Genomic DNA, 16,241 nt, shown 5'->3' with positions numbered 1-16,241 from the left:
ATTAAGGCCTTAAGCAAGCAAATTTTAATGAAATCTTTAAATTTGAAAATTATATCAAAGATAAAAACTACAGACCAATAGCTGCACATTTCACCTCCGACGCCTCATATCTTTACTATCAAAACAAATAATTTCATCAACCTTTCTGAAAATAACGTTTCCTCATGCTGATACAATTCTGAACAACTCCAAAATTAAACAAACACAGTTTAGAGTAAGCTGATTTTTGATTCCTTTTTAGTTATTCAAGCAAAGAGCTTGAAACATTCATAAAAGCAACTCCATTGCCTGCTTACCTCATTGCTCAACCAAAACTGTTCAAAAATTCCAGATGAATGGGATAGGGGCCGCTTCGCGGCCCAGGTGCCCAATAAAATCTAAACACTAGGACTAGGAATAATGTCGGGCCCTCCCTGGCCGAGCGGCATTGCTCGCCAGCCGCTAAGTGAGGCATGGAGGTGGCGGGTTCGAATCCCTCCGTAACTCTGGATGTATTCTTCGTGATGTCATTCTCTGAATTGTTCTACCTGTCCTTCTACTTGACAAAGGTTTATAAGCCTAATTTGAGCACACAAGCCTGTAAATGTGTGTTATTTCAATAAAGGAATACTGTCTTTTCAAGCCGAAAGTTGCAGATATCCAATGGTTTTTAACAAATATACTTATGTGCTACTTTCGAATCTTCCATAAGGCATTTATACATCTTGGCCAAATTTGTGGTCTGGCAGTAACGTTTCAAATTAACTGCACATAACAGATACATAGTTATAACAAATACAATGATTTTAACCCTTTTCTGTCAAGAGGATCATCCAATTTATCATCTCAGAAGCAAGCGCGTATGTATATTTCCCCAAAGCACTTAAAAGGAGTGTGTACTTCTCCTTCATACATTGAAAATGTACTTTTGATTAACTCTTAATCTGATGTTGCTTTTCTTTTAGAATCAACATGTATGTTGTAGATGAAAGCGGACGAAGAAAAAGACACGTTGTTGGTAAGTATACAATTGATTTATTAAGAAGGAATTAAAGGGGCAAAAATATGGAAACACTTCAATGCAAATTCTATGTAAACAATATTTTTTTTAGAATCAAACGTTTTAGAAGATTTTACACGTCAAAACTGTTGGCGCAATTTGAAAGACCGTGCTTGAAGAATGCATTAAAAATTATGTCATTTTTAACCATGCAAAGCTCAAATATACCAACATAAGCGTTAAAAATTGAAGAAATTATTTCGAGCTTTAATACCGCCAATTTTGGAATACATCAATATGATTGCAATATTTTAATTAGAATGCTTTCAGAATTATGAAAATGAAAATGAACTTTTAGTTCCTAATACTCATTTTGGTAGATGCAAATTTTAAATGATTTAAAAGGACACTATTTGTAAAAGCTTCAAGCATGATCTTTTAAATCGTGCCAACGGCTTAGCCATGTAAAATCTGTCAAAACATTTGCTGCTAAGAGAGCAATTGTTTACGTAGACACAGGGCGTCCAGCTTTCTACGCTTTTTGTAAAAAATTAGTGGCAGCTATATTTACGTTTTAATATATTATTCTTTATTCATTTAAACTTACTTCCCACACCACTTCAAATAAATTATTTAAAAGTTCATTTGCAACGCCATTTTAACCTAAGTTTTTTATGGACGAGCTTTTTAAAGTGTTGGCAAAATTACCAAAAATTCTGAAAGCTTTAATTTTAAATGTCTACCACGCTTTAAAATTTTTCGCAAAAAGCGAAGTAGTTTGCATGCCTGCATTGATTTATCATATAAATGCTTTCATACTTTTATCCAACACCTCTGCAGTCTGCTTGTTCAGTATTATTACATTTTGGCAAACTTTGGTGGTGACAAAGAATTTTTTAACTTTTTGATCAGGTTCTAGTACTTTCTAAATGTTTTTTGTTAAAAAATTAAGCTTGATATTCTCCTTTTGTAGTTTCATTTTTTTTTCGTGAAGTGAGAGACAAATATGTAAGCTGAGCATTATGATTAATAAAACATTTTCTGCCATTTCTTCAATTTTTATTATAGAGCTTACTATCTCAAATAAAGCTGTTGAAGGGTTTTACCCCAAAACAGAGATAACTCTCATTAATAGCAAGATTTCCTAAGCTTTCTTGAAAAGTAAAATCAAAAATCGTCGAGATAAAAAGAGCCACATCGCCAATTCTTAATTACAAATTTGAAACCAGTTATTAAAATTAACAGAGATGATAACTTGCTCCGGACAGCAAATAAATATTTTCAAGTGATAGTTTACGAACTGTAATTCTTGGTTTAATAAATTAAATTTATTATGTTTTTAAATACCACTATTTCTAAATAATTCGAAGGCTTATTAATTTCGCTTAACTAATTCAAACTAAATCACAAAAACCTAACAAAATTTGTCAACTATTTGCATCATTTCGTCGTGTACGTAGCAGTTGGCATCTCTGAAATAAGAGACGTTCAAATATTTAACCCTTTTTGAACAGCTAAGTAATTACTTTCAAGGGGTAGCAATTATGATGTTTTACTGCCAAGCAGGGCTCGAAAGAACTCAGAAATTTTACCCGTCCCCGAGGACTGCTTGTCCAACAATGTACCCGTCCTCCTTTGAAACTAACCCGTCGCTTCTAAATAAATAAAAATATAATTTTCTCTTATTTATTACAAACATTTATATAAATTGCACAATGAATTAGTAGTTACTAGGATTACATTATACAGTAATAAAAGAAATACTAGGTTACTAATAGTAACCTAGTATTTCTTTTATGAAATAATTTAAATGACAAAGGTCAAGTTATCTGGAATGTCAATTTATCCGAGGGTACTGCGTTTTTTAAATGAATCAAATATGACGTTTGCCAGTTCCACAATCAAGCCAATGATTTACAGAGGTTTCTGCTCAGGAATCTGAAAGAGGTTTTCCATTTAGGTAGATGTTCATAAATGCGTTTAATGCTTCCCGTTTAAGACCAGTAAGTAATGTGTTTTTTTGTAAGTTCATTGCTGAAAAGCCCCTTTCAACCGCTGCAGTACTCCCAGACAGAGAAAACATCAATTCCACCATGTTGCTGTATTTCGAGATTAGAGGGTCATTTTAGAAGTGAGGCGCTAGACTCTTGTAAGATAACAAATATTGAAAATGTATCACGAACATTAACGGGAAAATGGTCGTCCGCGCGGACGCTGAATTCGAGAAATTTGTTGTCCGAGGGGAATTTTTGACCGCCGAGGACGGGCGAACGGGCAGTTTTTCGAGCCCTGCTGCCAAGTACTACGCTTTTTGAAAAATACTTCATAGAACAGAGGTGGCCAACCTGCGGCTCGCGAGCCACATGCAGCTCTTTGATGGATTATTTGTGGCTCTCGATAAATGTACCCGAGTTCCTTTTCAATTTTTGTGATATTATATTTTAAAAATTTATTATCGCTCCGTATGTGTTTCAAAATGTCTTTTAAATTACTGAGAACAAATATGAAAGACTAAGTGCAACGTTGTTCACAAACTGAATTCACAAGATTGAATGAGTAGGTTGAAGATTTTTCTTATATTGAAGACAGTTAAAATAGTTCAAATTCGAATTTGTTGAGACCATTTGAAAGAAAAAACCTTTTGTTGTTCCGTCATTTCAGCTGAACTCACTTCAATCATAGTCTCAAACAAAATATAATTAACGAGTTGAGGTTAACCCTCAACTCGTTAATTATATTTTGTTTGTCTCGCAATTGTGTGGTTTTTCAATAACAATATATCAATAACAATTAAATAAATTCTATTTTTAAAAAAAATGTTGGTTACCACTAAAATTATTTATTTGAATGTTATTTGTGTTTCAAGTTGCTACGGATTATTGTAGTTTTTTCCTCATTTATAATCAAAAATTATAAGAAATCGCTCGATTGATCCGAGCGATTAGTTCGATAAACTCTTGTTAGCGCCTGACTCATCCATAACACTCATTACCACGTTTTTATGTTGTTTTTCTAATAAATTTGCTCTTGTTAGAAAAGTTCCGCATTGTAATGCGCAAGATATCCGAAGTTCATAGTAAAGTAAATTAGTACGAATATTTACTTAAATTTACTACCAGTATTAAAAAGACTTCAGGTCCGTAGGAACATATAGATATCTAGGCAAAGATATATTGTTGTTGTTGCTAATTCCCATCTGGTCTGGCGGAGTCTGACCAGATCAATAAATCCGTTGACATTTAGGAAGTCCGAAACTAAAAGGGGAGAGGAATGAATGTCGTTCCAGTCCAGCCCTAAACAGTACAAGATGTGCTCAGGTGATGCCTGGTTTTGTTGGCATTTAGGCCAAAGAGGAAAGATCTTTTGATTAGCAGAAAATGTGAGACTTTTCAGGAGTCCACTGGCCAGTCGGGATAAGCAGGTGTTGGTTTGCCTGTCACCAGGAAGAGATAGAGAGAGTCCTGGTCGTTTTGCTTTATACCAGTAGTGAGTAGGTGGAAGTAGCCACTTTTGTTTGTTCTGGGCCTTTTGCTTTGCGAAAAGTTCAAGGTATTTAAGCTCTGAGGTGGAGGGGACTGGATGGTCTAGTCCCTTCTTTGCAAGAGTGTCAACCAACTCGTTTTCGTGGATATCGACGTGGGACGGGATCCGTTGAAAGTGAACCTCATGCTGCTGGGAAATGAGCTTTACTTTTTGTAAGAATGAAAAACTGGTTTTATCTCTAAAGAGGGTCCAATTTTTGAGATGTTGAATTGAACTACGGCTGAGGTAAAGATATATAGATTTCCTTAACACTAAATATACCAACACTCAATGTATACCTATTTCTACAATAGCCGGTCAAATCACCGGACTTAATGTTTCTTGATTGAATGTATGAAATATGGATGTTAGGAGGGAAATAAACTTAAAAAAAACTTTATTATAATTAAATAAAATTGTATATTACCAATTTTTATGCATTACGAACACAAAGAATAAGAATTTTTAATTCATTGCTCGCCGCTTTTATACATATACAGGTTGTTTCCGTTGTACATTTTCCGCAAAAATATTTCGTCTAATTATTATTCTTTCTATAATTCTTATAATTATTCTTATAATTAATATTATTTCTTCTAAGAACTTGAGCTGTCTTGATTGTTTCGACCTTTTCTCGGAAAAAACTAACATTTAGTTAGAAATGAAGTAAAGCTATCAAAATAAAGTATAAGCTACTTACCAAAACAATTAATTTTTGTCGCTTTTTCTTTCACAAAAATGCCGATCTGAAACTTTAGGTACTAAATCTGAATTCACAGTTATTCTGATTGAACTAACTACTCAACAGTCTTTGCAGAAATGTGCAACTAATCGAATGCAATACGTTGAACACGCATTATATCGTAATTTCTGATCGGATTACCTTATAAAGCAATAAATTCGCTCGTGGGCTGCAATAGCGGCACAACTCAAAAAATCATGTTTTGAGATAAGTGAGTTTAAAGTTTTCATTGCTAAGGAAAGTGCATAAGAAATGCTTTCGTTTTCTTAAACGAGGGTTACCTTTAAGTTGAATTATGAGTTGTGAATGGGTATGCATACCTGCCAACTTTCACTTTTTCCGAAAATGGATTTTCAGAGTGGTTGCAAACAATAAACGAAAAACAATTTGACTCAAAAATATATTTATATTTTGATCCCGTTGAAATTCACTTGCGCAAGGATTATTATGCTTTCATATATTTATTGTAATTATTTATATGTCACTACATATAAATAATTGGTCAAACTCATTTATAATTATCATTATAATTCAAGAAGATAATTGGAATAACCTGAGTATTGCTACCACTTTAAATATGAAAATAAAATCTTCCGGAAAATCCGGAAGAGTAGGCAGGTATGAGTATGGGTATTTTCATATTTGATGTGAAAAGAAGGGTATTTCATACTTGCTAACGCTTCCGGATTTTCCGGAATATTTTATTTTCATATTTAAAGTGGTAGTAACTAGATACTATTTTTTCTTTTATAATCTTAATTTTTAAATGATATTGATTACCACTGTTCTTACAAAAATTAAGCACGGATATTAATATGCGTTACTATCATGGTTGTCAACTTAAGTTTTCTCAAATACAACGTATTTGTTTGCTTAAAATTGAAGTTTTAATACCACTGGGAACAATGATAATGGAAGTGATTAAAAGTTGGCAGGTATGGTATTTTCATAGTTACACCTGTTCTATGTCCAAAAATCGTGTTTTTTGAGTTGTACCACTATTGCATACCTGCCAACTTTTAATCCCCTCCGTTATGATTTTTCCCAGTGGAATTAAAATGGAATAAAAATTTCAATTTTAAGCAAAAATTACGTTGTATTTGAAAAAGCTTAAGCTGCCTACCATAATGGTAACACATATTAATATATATGCTTAGTTTTCTTAAGAATAGTGGTGATGAAAATCATTTAAAAATTTAGTTTATAAAAGAAAAAATAGTATATATTTACTACCACTTTAAATATAAAAATTAAATTTTACGCCAAATGCGTAAAAGTTGGCAGGTATGCTATTGCAGCCCATAAGCGAATTGTAACTCTCGGTCAAATGACAGGTTGTAGTAGAAACAGGTATACGTCAAGTATTATTCGAAACAAACAAAATACACAAAAAAATAATAATAGAATATTTACTGTATATAATTGTTAGAAAAAGTCATGAAGTCAAAGGTGCAAAAAAAGATAAGATGATAGCCGCATTTTCGATGCAAAAGTCCCTAAACGGTCATTTGACCAGTTTGTTTAGTGTTAAATAAATGCTTTTCTTTTACAGGATTAGCTCCTGTAAGCGGAATGTGCAATCCATTGAACAGCTGTACAATAAGTGAAGGTACAAGTTTCCAAACCGTTCTTGTAGCTGCTCATGAAATGGGACACAGGTAATCACAACTGCACGTCCAGTATTAAAAAAGAATTGAATGTATGTGAATTATATGATTTTTATGAGTGAATCGTATTACAAATAATTTGACACGCTGCACTCATATAAATGCTGTGACATGCGAAGTACTGATTATGCGATTGAGTATAGAGTTCTGAAACTAACACTTCGTAAATTATTTCCCTCAGTTTGTGTAAAAAAAAATATTAAGCGGTAGCAAGATGCATTTAATCATCCAGCTATTTTGATGTTTTCTAGTGATTATTACATGCTGTTTATTTAAATAAACCGATTGTAAAATTTAAAAAACTAAAATGTTTGCTGAAATAAGAATACCACTCATCACAGATAGATATCGTGAGAGCAACGAGCCATTTCGAACTGCAATCATAATATAAAAAATAGTAAAAATAAAAAAAAATTCTTTTTTTTTAACTCGAGGATTTTTTTGTAAATTTTTTATTTATTTATTTTGTGCGTAAGAGAGATAAAGAGAGAGAGAGAGATGAAATGTATATGAAATTGTTATTATCAAATTTTACATTCTCAGTTAATTACTGGTCAAAGTTAAGTCAGTTAATTACTGACCAAATCATCAGTCCTTTTTATTTAATCATAATAAATCATAAAAATGGTTAAAAATTGTGAGATTTTACATACAGTTTGTGTTACAATAATCGTAACTCAAACTAAGGGGTATTAACTTTATTTTATATCCCTTAGCGACATTGCAATTTGTTAAGAAATTTTCGCTGATGCTCCGCTTAATAGCGTTAACGTAAGCGTCAGTTAAAGTTGAAGTTAACGTTAGAACTGTTGCGCTTTGCAAAATCTCTCTAATATAAAATGTGAACCATGTAACTGAGAATCAAGCTTCCTCGTCCATAACGCTGTGTCCCGGAGATAGCTTGCGGGTGTGTCCGAAAGTACGGCTTAGTGGCTAAAGTTGCGCTTGAGGTACGAATCTCATTTCATTTACTTCAAAAAATACATAGTTATTCAAAAAGATGGACCCAATTTAATTAATTTGTATTCAATAAACTATTAATTTGGACATGAACAGTCCAAGCACAAATGAAAAGAATTAGTTTAAAAGATTTTTTCAAGCAGGTTATGCATGTTCAATGTGCTAATCCACAAACATGTAATCGATAGCGTCATTAACTCGCCAAATATGCCAAATAGCATGCCCTGTGCTTCTGAGTGAACTACAGTGCCTTATACGCAACTAGTACCTAGACCTGAAAATTTAAATTTTCAGTTAGTAGCCAGTAGCCAATAAATTCAAATATTTAGTAGCCACTTTATGCTTTAATCTAATGAATCAGTGACCGATTTCGATAAGTCTCTTTTTTATAAACTTTTTTTTGTTGCTCAGATTAAATTACATTTTTTGAAGAAAAAATATCGTATAAGGAAAAATTTATGGCTATAAAAAGTTAATTCAACAATAAAAAGAATATAAATATATGATAATATTTAGTTAAATATACTAACTTTAAAGAAATTTATTTAGAAATAATTAATATTTAAAGAGGCAAAATACATTTAATGTTTATATAACTATGAATTATGTGAATTGTTAAGGAATTCTTCTTCTATATGAATCTTTCCATCACAAATTGATGGATTCTGAAGGATTTAAATTTTGAATGGAGACAATGGACAATTTAATGAAAATTTCGTTTTCCATAATCTTTTTGATCCACCACTATTTTTTAAAAAATTTAGCATATATATTAATATGTAATAATTATTTATTATCACCATTTAATTGCGATTCAGCAATTTATTATTTATTCCCACTCAGATGAACTAGTTAGAGCTCCTCACGGGGCTGATGCTAAGATAACCACCATGTATGAGTATGAGAATTAATTGTTCGCATAAGCTTCCTCAAAATATAGCATATGTTTCTGCCTAAAATTGTAATTTAAATTCCATTTTACTTCCTATGGGGAAAATCATCCACGAAAGGATTAAAAGTTGACAAGTATGCATCAGTGCTGTGGTCGGTGCGAAGCCGAGGGTGGGATACGAACCCAAACGAAAGAAACGGAAAAAACGACTGGTTGTTTATTTTATTTAAGTGACCACTTTTTTGTTGACGACTGGTGATTTTCACAGTGAGAACTAGTTATCCGACAGGTGATTGACTAATGTCAGGGCTAGTTCATCCGCCTGAGAGGCGAAACGCAAAAACTTTGGATTTCCCTCGTGTCTTCACTATGTTGACAGTTCATGTCTAATTTATATCAAACTAACTAAAGTGGGTCCATCTTTTTGAATAATCCTGCATTTTAACCTCCTCGAGACGGGCGAATCATATATGCATTCTCAGGGCATGGGTGAAAGCCCTTATATAGCAAGACGGAAAAGGGAAAAACCTGGTACGTAAAACATTTCATTCCAGCATTTTTTTCGAAAAAAATGAAATATCTGTAACTATCAAGATTTCTTTTATAATTCTGGCATATATATAAAACTGCTTCTTTTCCAAGATAAAGTAGATATTGTTGAAAAATTTAAAAAATAATAAGTAAACTCTTCCTTAAAATCTAGCTATAACTGAAATGGTTTTACTACCAGCCTTTCATCTTTTTCCGTCTCGCTTTCACCCCTGATGCCAGTGTTTAGTTCCCAAGCATGCTTGGTACTCGTTTATCGATCCACTGAAAAGATGAAAGGCTGAGTCAACCTTGCCCGGCCCGTGGATCGAACCAGGGACCTGTTGCACAACAGCGCGAAGCGCTACCGCACAGCCACCGGGCGTCTAATATATCGCTACTAAATTCAAAATAAAAACTATACAGTTACACTTTGAACTAACATTAATTAGATATGTTAGAATTAAGGTGAGAACAAAAAATAAGACTTTTAAATTATAAAAAATAAGCCTAGTCTAAACTTAAACTTCCGCTTTTATTTTTTTTCCTTCCTGATTCTGATTCCGTAAGAACACATTTATGACTCACCCGTCCAGAAAAGGTTAATAGTGCTGAAATAATTGCTGAAAATACTAAAGTTGTCACAGAAGATTATTGATTTTCTGAGTTTTTTGTTGCTTATTCATTAAATTAAATATTTATTTTATGTATTTTATTAATTTTCTCAATGTACTTTATTAATTTTCTCAATGTACTTTATTAATTTTCTCAATGTACTCTGTTCAATAAGCTTGGGGATGGAGCATGATGGCCATCAAGATGGAAACCACTGTGATTCAGACACTTATGTTATGTCACCTACCTTGGGAGCTGGAAAAACAACATGGTCTTCCTGCAGTCGTCAATATTTAGACAAATTTCTGAGGTACTTTATACTACTTAAGTTTAAAATTTACAATTCAAAGTTTAAATCACCAAATATCAAAAATAACATTTGCTGGCATTAGAAAAAATTTTTCCCAAACTGCAACGAACTGGCACATCTGCAAGCACTGAGTTTTGTTTTGAAAATTTTAACCTTTTATAATCTCGTTTGTTTCTAGCGTTCTTTTTAAAACGGCAGTTCTCTTTTTCAAAAACGAGAAAAGTGGTAACACAAGTGTTTCATAATTACGATCTATTTTGCAGAAGCAAAATATTTTTATCTACCACCAAAAATTATCGGCATAAACATTTATATTTGGTACCAATGTTCCGGTTCGATGTTGAATGAGTTCCATGGTTTTGCTATCTGTATTGAAGTATTTGCTGGCTACTAAATAGCTGGAGAATACAGTAAAACCTAAATAAATAGCAATATCCTCTCGATGACATATTTTTTACTCATCTACAACTAAAATTTTTGAGCAAATCTAGTTTAAAGCAAGCTGCTTTTATTATTTATTCTTAGTTACTCACGCTAAGTGCTTGCAGTAAATATATAGCAACCTCACTGCCTGCTGATCATAAGGACTCAACACAAACTGAACTTAAATTCACGATGAATTCGATAGATGGCGCTTTCCCCTCGAAGATTCCTCTCGATTTTTCATAAGCAGTCTGCATAGACTATTTAAAAAGTTAATCGGTTGTGCTCATGAACCCAAATTCTATATTAAATGCGCCTGAGAGAAATATTTCAAATTCGTTTGAAAATTGAATCTGTAGTAACGAACAAGTTAACCAATGCTAACCCATATCTATTAGAATGTAACCTAAAATTAATTAAAGTTATCATGTTTAATATAATAGTTAATTGATGTTTAATAATCGTAGTGGTAGTTACACCACAGACATATATTTGCTACCATCTTCTTATTCTTGCTAGATTTTCAATTGTTGTTGACTTATGCCTGTTTAGACAGAGGGGGTGCGATTGTTCTTGTTTTCCAGTGGCGCAATCTATGGACAAGAATTCGACTTCTGCCACACCATACGTCGCACCCGTTTATAGGCCGGACCCATTCATACATCCATTCATTCATCCACAGATCGTAATTTTGACCTGAATCAGAGAACGATCGATCTCCAATCCAGTACCCCCAGAGATATTGATTTGTTATGGAAACATGGAGGACTTTTGCGACTCGACAGATTTAACGTGCATCTGTCACTTCACTACACGGGGAGTCTTCGGCCGGCGGGGTTCGAACCCACGAGCTCTCGGACATGGGCCCAGCGCCCTACCAACCAGGCTATCCCGGCCTAGATTTTCAATTAAAGGGCTCTTACGTAAACTGGTTTATCCTCATAACTATCTGATCGGACTACCGATAAAAAGCCGTCTGGAGGCTTCGCTGCCTAGGTGCAAAGATAAATTGCGCCACTAGCACTAGGTTCAATGCGGGCGCTGCCTTCGACTTATACTTAATATAAACTCCGCTTCATTTGATGGGTGCTGCAATCGTATCAGCTTATTTTTTATTTGCAATCGTAGTATCCTTTCATTTTTTTTCTTTAATTTTGGTCATCACAAATTAAGATCAATATGTGACATGTTCCAATTATTAATTATGAAAAGGTTAGGCTATGGACCATGGCTCAATGACTATCACACAATGATTTTTGAAAGCAAAAGTAATAAAATGAAATATCAGGTATGAAATATAATATGGTTGACTGAATTCAAACAATAACAACCTTTCTAAAACCGGAAGTAATTTAGAAAATTTCCGGTGTATCCCTCCGCTTATGTTATGCTTACGAGGCCATGTGTGAACAGACTTAACACATGTAGGAACTTTTATTATTCTGATTTGTGTTTAAATTAACGCGTAATTTTGCCATTCGTTGGAGTTTACTGTAATTTATAAATTCTTACAGGTCTTGAGCCTAAAACAAATTTAACAAAATTAAGTTCACAGCATAGAAAAATTGTAAGGTTAGCTGTGTTATCTCTTATTTGGCTATGTATGTGCAAAATAACACCGTTTGTTATTTTTTGGGTAGCAAGCTTGCTGAGTGTTTCAAATTCATTTGTTGTTTGTTTCGTTGAAAGTTAGATTGAAAGAACGCGTTATTTTTAAAACACTGCGAGTATATTAATATTGTTGTTGTTGTTCATTTACGTCGCACTAGAGCTGCACAATGGGCTATTGGCGATGGTCTGGAAAACATCCCTGAGGATGATCCGAAGACATGCCATCACAATTTGGTCCTCTGCAGAGGGGATGGCACCCCTGCTTCTATAGCCCGACGACCTGCACGCGAAGTCGAGCACTTTACGGTAGAACAGTTTAACGGGGACCAATACCGCACACCCTCGGTCCCTACGCAGACTGATCAAAGTGGACACCCACCCGCACACTGACCGCAGCCAGTGATGCTTGACTTCGGTGATCTGCTGGGAACCATGTCTTAACGATCAGTCCACTGCGGGACTATTAATATTGGAAGCTGGATTTTCCGAGCTTAGACGTGAAAATCAGGCAGAAATAGCAATCCGGAAGTCTTACGACAAATTATAACCCCTAGCGCCATCCTACGTAGTTTTACATGGTCTCACGTCCATATTAGAAATTTTATTTTCACATTGATGTTTTCTTGTGGATGTACCGTCTTGAGAGATATATCAATAGATTAAATAGTAATTAGAAACAATCAAATTTAAAACTGGTAGTAAAGGTTTGATTAAATATGATTAGGTTTTTTTAGTCAATTAGTTGCCAAATCAAATTTGATTCCTCCCTACTTTAACATTCATATGATGTAATAATTAGTGCTTCATATGATGTGATGTGTAATTATGATGTAATAATTATTAATGCATTCTCTATCGTTGAAACAGTCAGATCGCAGCACACTTTTATATTTATTGCAAATAAATGCATGACAAGATTCACTTGTCAAATGATGCAATGGTCGGAAAATATTTTTTAATCTACATAATCAGAAAGAAAAGAAATGCATTCTAAGAGATATTAAATTAACATCACATTATTTTGCAAATCAAAATTAATAATTGGAACTTCTATATTACAACGGCTTGGACGAGATAAAATGCCTGAACAAATTATTACAAGTAATAAATGTTAAAGACCCCAATGCAAGTTCCTATCCAGACACTCCAGTTCACTGAATTTTCAAGATTGAATAAGAAGCAGATTGAAGATTTTTGCTGAATCACTTGTTCTTGTATTGGAGACAATTAAATTAAAATAATTCAAATTGTTGAGATCGTTTGAGAGAAAAGACCCTTTGTTGTTCCACATCATTTCAACTCAACTCCCTTCAATCAGTCATAGTCTCAAACAAAATATAGTTAACGAGTTGAGGGTCAAAATGCCTCGCAGTTGTGTGGTTTTTCAATAACAATATATCAATAACAATTAATTGAAATAGATTTTTAAAATATTGTATACCATTATTATTATTTATTTTAAATGAAAGTAATTTTTCAAGTTGCCAAATTTTGTCGGATTTTCATTTAGTTCATTTCAAATATTATATGAAATCGCACAAATCATCCGAGCGATTAGTTCCTTAACCCTTCGCGCCAGCATAAAATCGCATCAATCAGGGTAAAAAGATAAAACTGGTAATCAAAGTAATTTAGCAGTTTATTTGTGGGCGGAGTTATTATTGTTTGATTTATTTAATTCACCATTACTTTGTTCAAAATAAAACTGTTTAGTTATACTTTGAATTAACATTGATTATATATATGATTAAACTAACACTAATTAAAGTATAAACAAAGTAAGTCTGTCAAATTAGAAACGACTACATTTAAGTTACCGTTTTTTATTTAATTACATGCTTTTCTGAATCACCCGTCCCCAAAGGGTTCTCTAGGGTGGAAAACTAAGTTTAACCGGTTAACGCCCAGCGTCATATATATAGGACAGTTCCTTTTTTCAAAGACATTCATTGTATTGGGAAAGTTTTTTCAGTATTTTCATTTATCTGGGTGAATTAAAAGATTCTCAGATACCATGATGATTTAGTTATTTTTGATTAGATCTGGAATTATAAGGAGCAAGTACTTTATGATCTATTAATGACTTTTCGAATGCCCTAACAGTAGAAAAACCAATTAATTTCGATAATATATTATACCACTTTTTTCATAAAACCACTTTTTGTATCATTTCAATAAATAAATTCGGGACAAAATGGGTTAAACTGCAGGATTTTACTAGTGATGCCAGAAGCACATTTCAGAAAAAGTGGTACGGCAGTTTTTACGATAAGATCCATTTAATATTTTTTGTTATTGTCTATCTGAGTTTTAAAGTAGAGCTGTAAGATAATTTCAAATTAAAATATACGAGTATTTATATTACACTCATTCAATTAAAATAATTCAAATTCGTATTTGTTGAGACCGTTTGAACGAAAACACCTTTTGTTGTGCCACATCATTTCAGCTGAACTCACTTCAATCAGTCATAGTCTCAAACAAAATATAGTTAACGAGTTGAGGGTTAAAATATGCGTGGTTTCAGTTGTGTGGATTTTCAATAACAATTAAATAAAATAGATTTGAAACTAATTTGGCTACCACTAAAATTATTTAATTTAAATGGTATAATGTTTTCAAGTTGCTTAATTGTCAAGTTGCTTATCATGAACCTTCAAATATTATAAGAAATCGCTCAAATCATACGAGCGATTAGTTCTTTAAACTCTAGGGTGGAAAATTGATTTGGAACGGCGCGATTTTAGTAGTGATGCCAGAAGCACATTTTGGGAAAAGTGGTAGGATAGTATTTACGATAAGACCCATTTAATACATCTTGGTATTGTCTATCAGAGTTTTAAAGTAGAGCAGTGGGATAATTTCAAATTAAAATATACGAGTATTTATATTATATTTACTCTGTCCTACATTTAAATACTGACTATTGATGATTTTGTTTGAACATTTCTTAGAGTGCTATGCTTTTCCTTTCCTCCAGGCGTGGACAACGTACCTATGTTTGCAAAACCCTTACTTCTATTGTTCACGTCTGGCTACCAGTCCAGCTCGCCACAACCCCATAAAAAATTGCATAATACTTAGTACATAGTAGCGTGCTTTTGATAATTTTTACAATAAAATTTGGGATACAACAATGAAAAATCTTGCAGATTACAGAGGGGTACATCACATTTGTTTGTAAACATAGAGTAAAACGAACAACAAATTTTGTTTTGAACATAAAATAATTGAAAAAGAGAAATAAAAAGAAAAAGGAAATGTATCATGTAAATAATGCAAATAACAATTATCATTTTAGGAGAAAAATGACTGAGTCACTGTAAGTCAGCAGCAGTATTGACGTTATTGCTGATAACGTATGTAAACTTTGATAATGTTTATAACTTCTAGTTCTTGAAAAATTTTATAATGTCCCAGTGTAAAATGGATTGGTTTTATATGGAAAGAAATTCAGTGTGGAAATCAAACACTGCAATATAAAGAGGATATTGGTACTTAATTTTGTAGAAATGTTTGTGAACTAGAGTTTTTTGTTTTCATTTCTTAGAGAATGAAGTCTTTGAAGATATGTTGGACATTGCGAATCGGATGCGGGATGTTCTGGGTTGATGTTAGTTTCATAGTAGGTGTTTGAGTGTCAACAATTGATGCAAGAAGGTGATTTATCTTTGCAACCATGGATCTCCTGCACAACTAGCACGTGTGGCAAATTCTGCTGTGCATTTATTTGCATGATGACCTAGGCCCTGACACTAATTGCATCTTATTATACATCTAGTTAAGCGAATGTAGAGGATCTTTTTATTCAGTAGGCTGATCGCTAGTTGGTAGGAACCGTTGAAGATAACATGATGTTTGTCAGGGAATTTTTTATGTGGTATGAATTTTAAGAAATTGATCCAAAAAAAGACATGAAAAAACATTACTTAAATCAAAATTACAATTAATTTTACAATATATATATATATATATATGTTAAGCGGACAAAC

At 33.1% G+C, this 16,241-nt stretch overlaps 1 protein-coding gene across 1 annotated transcript in view; it reads left to right on the top strand.

Moving 5' to 3' along the window:
* The window catches only part of LOC107439526 (A disintegrin and metalloproteinase with thrombospondin motifs adt-2), a 111,344-nt gene that overhangs the window by 70,926 nt on the left and 24,177 nt on the right, over nucleotides 1–16,241 (top strand). The window contains exons 7-9 of the mRNA XM_071185863.1: nucleotides 945–997; nucleotides 6,796–6,901; nucleotides 10,081–10,215. Coding sequence (XP_071041964.1) covers nucleotides 945–997; nucleotides 6,796–6,901; nucleotides 10,081–10,215 — 294 coding nt within the window. The remainder of the gene's footprint in view (nucleotides 1–944; nucleotides 998–6,795; nucleotides 6,902–10,080; nucleotides 10,216–16,241) is intronic.

The sequence above is a fragment of the Parasteatoda tepidariorum genome, chromosome 9 (genome assembly GCF_043381705.1).
Source record: "Parasteatoda tepidariorum isolate YZ-2023 chromosome 9, CAS_Ptep_4.0, whole genome shotgun sequence".
Taxonomy (NCBI): Eukaryota; Metazoa; Arthropoda; class Arachnida; order Araneae; family Theridiidae; genus Parasteatoda; species Parasteatoda tepidariorum.
The sequence above is the reverse complement of the archived record's forward strand: the minus strand, read 5'-3'. Positions and strand labels throughout refer to the sequence as shown.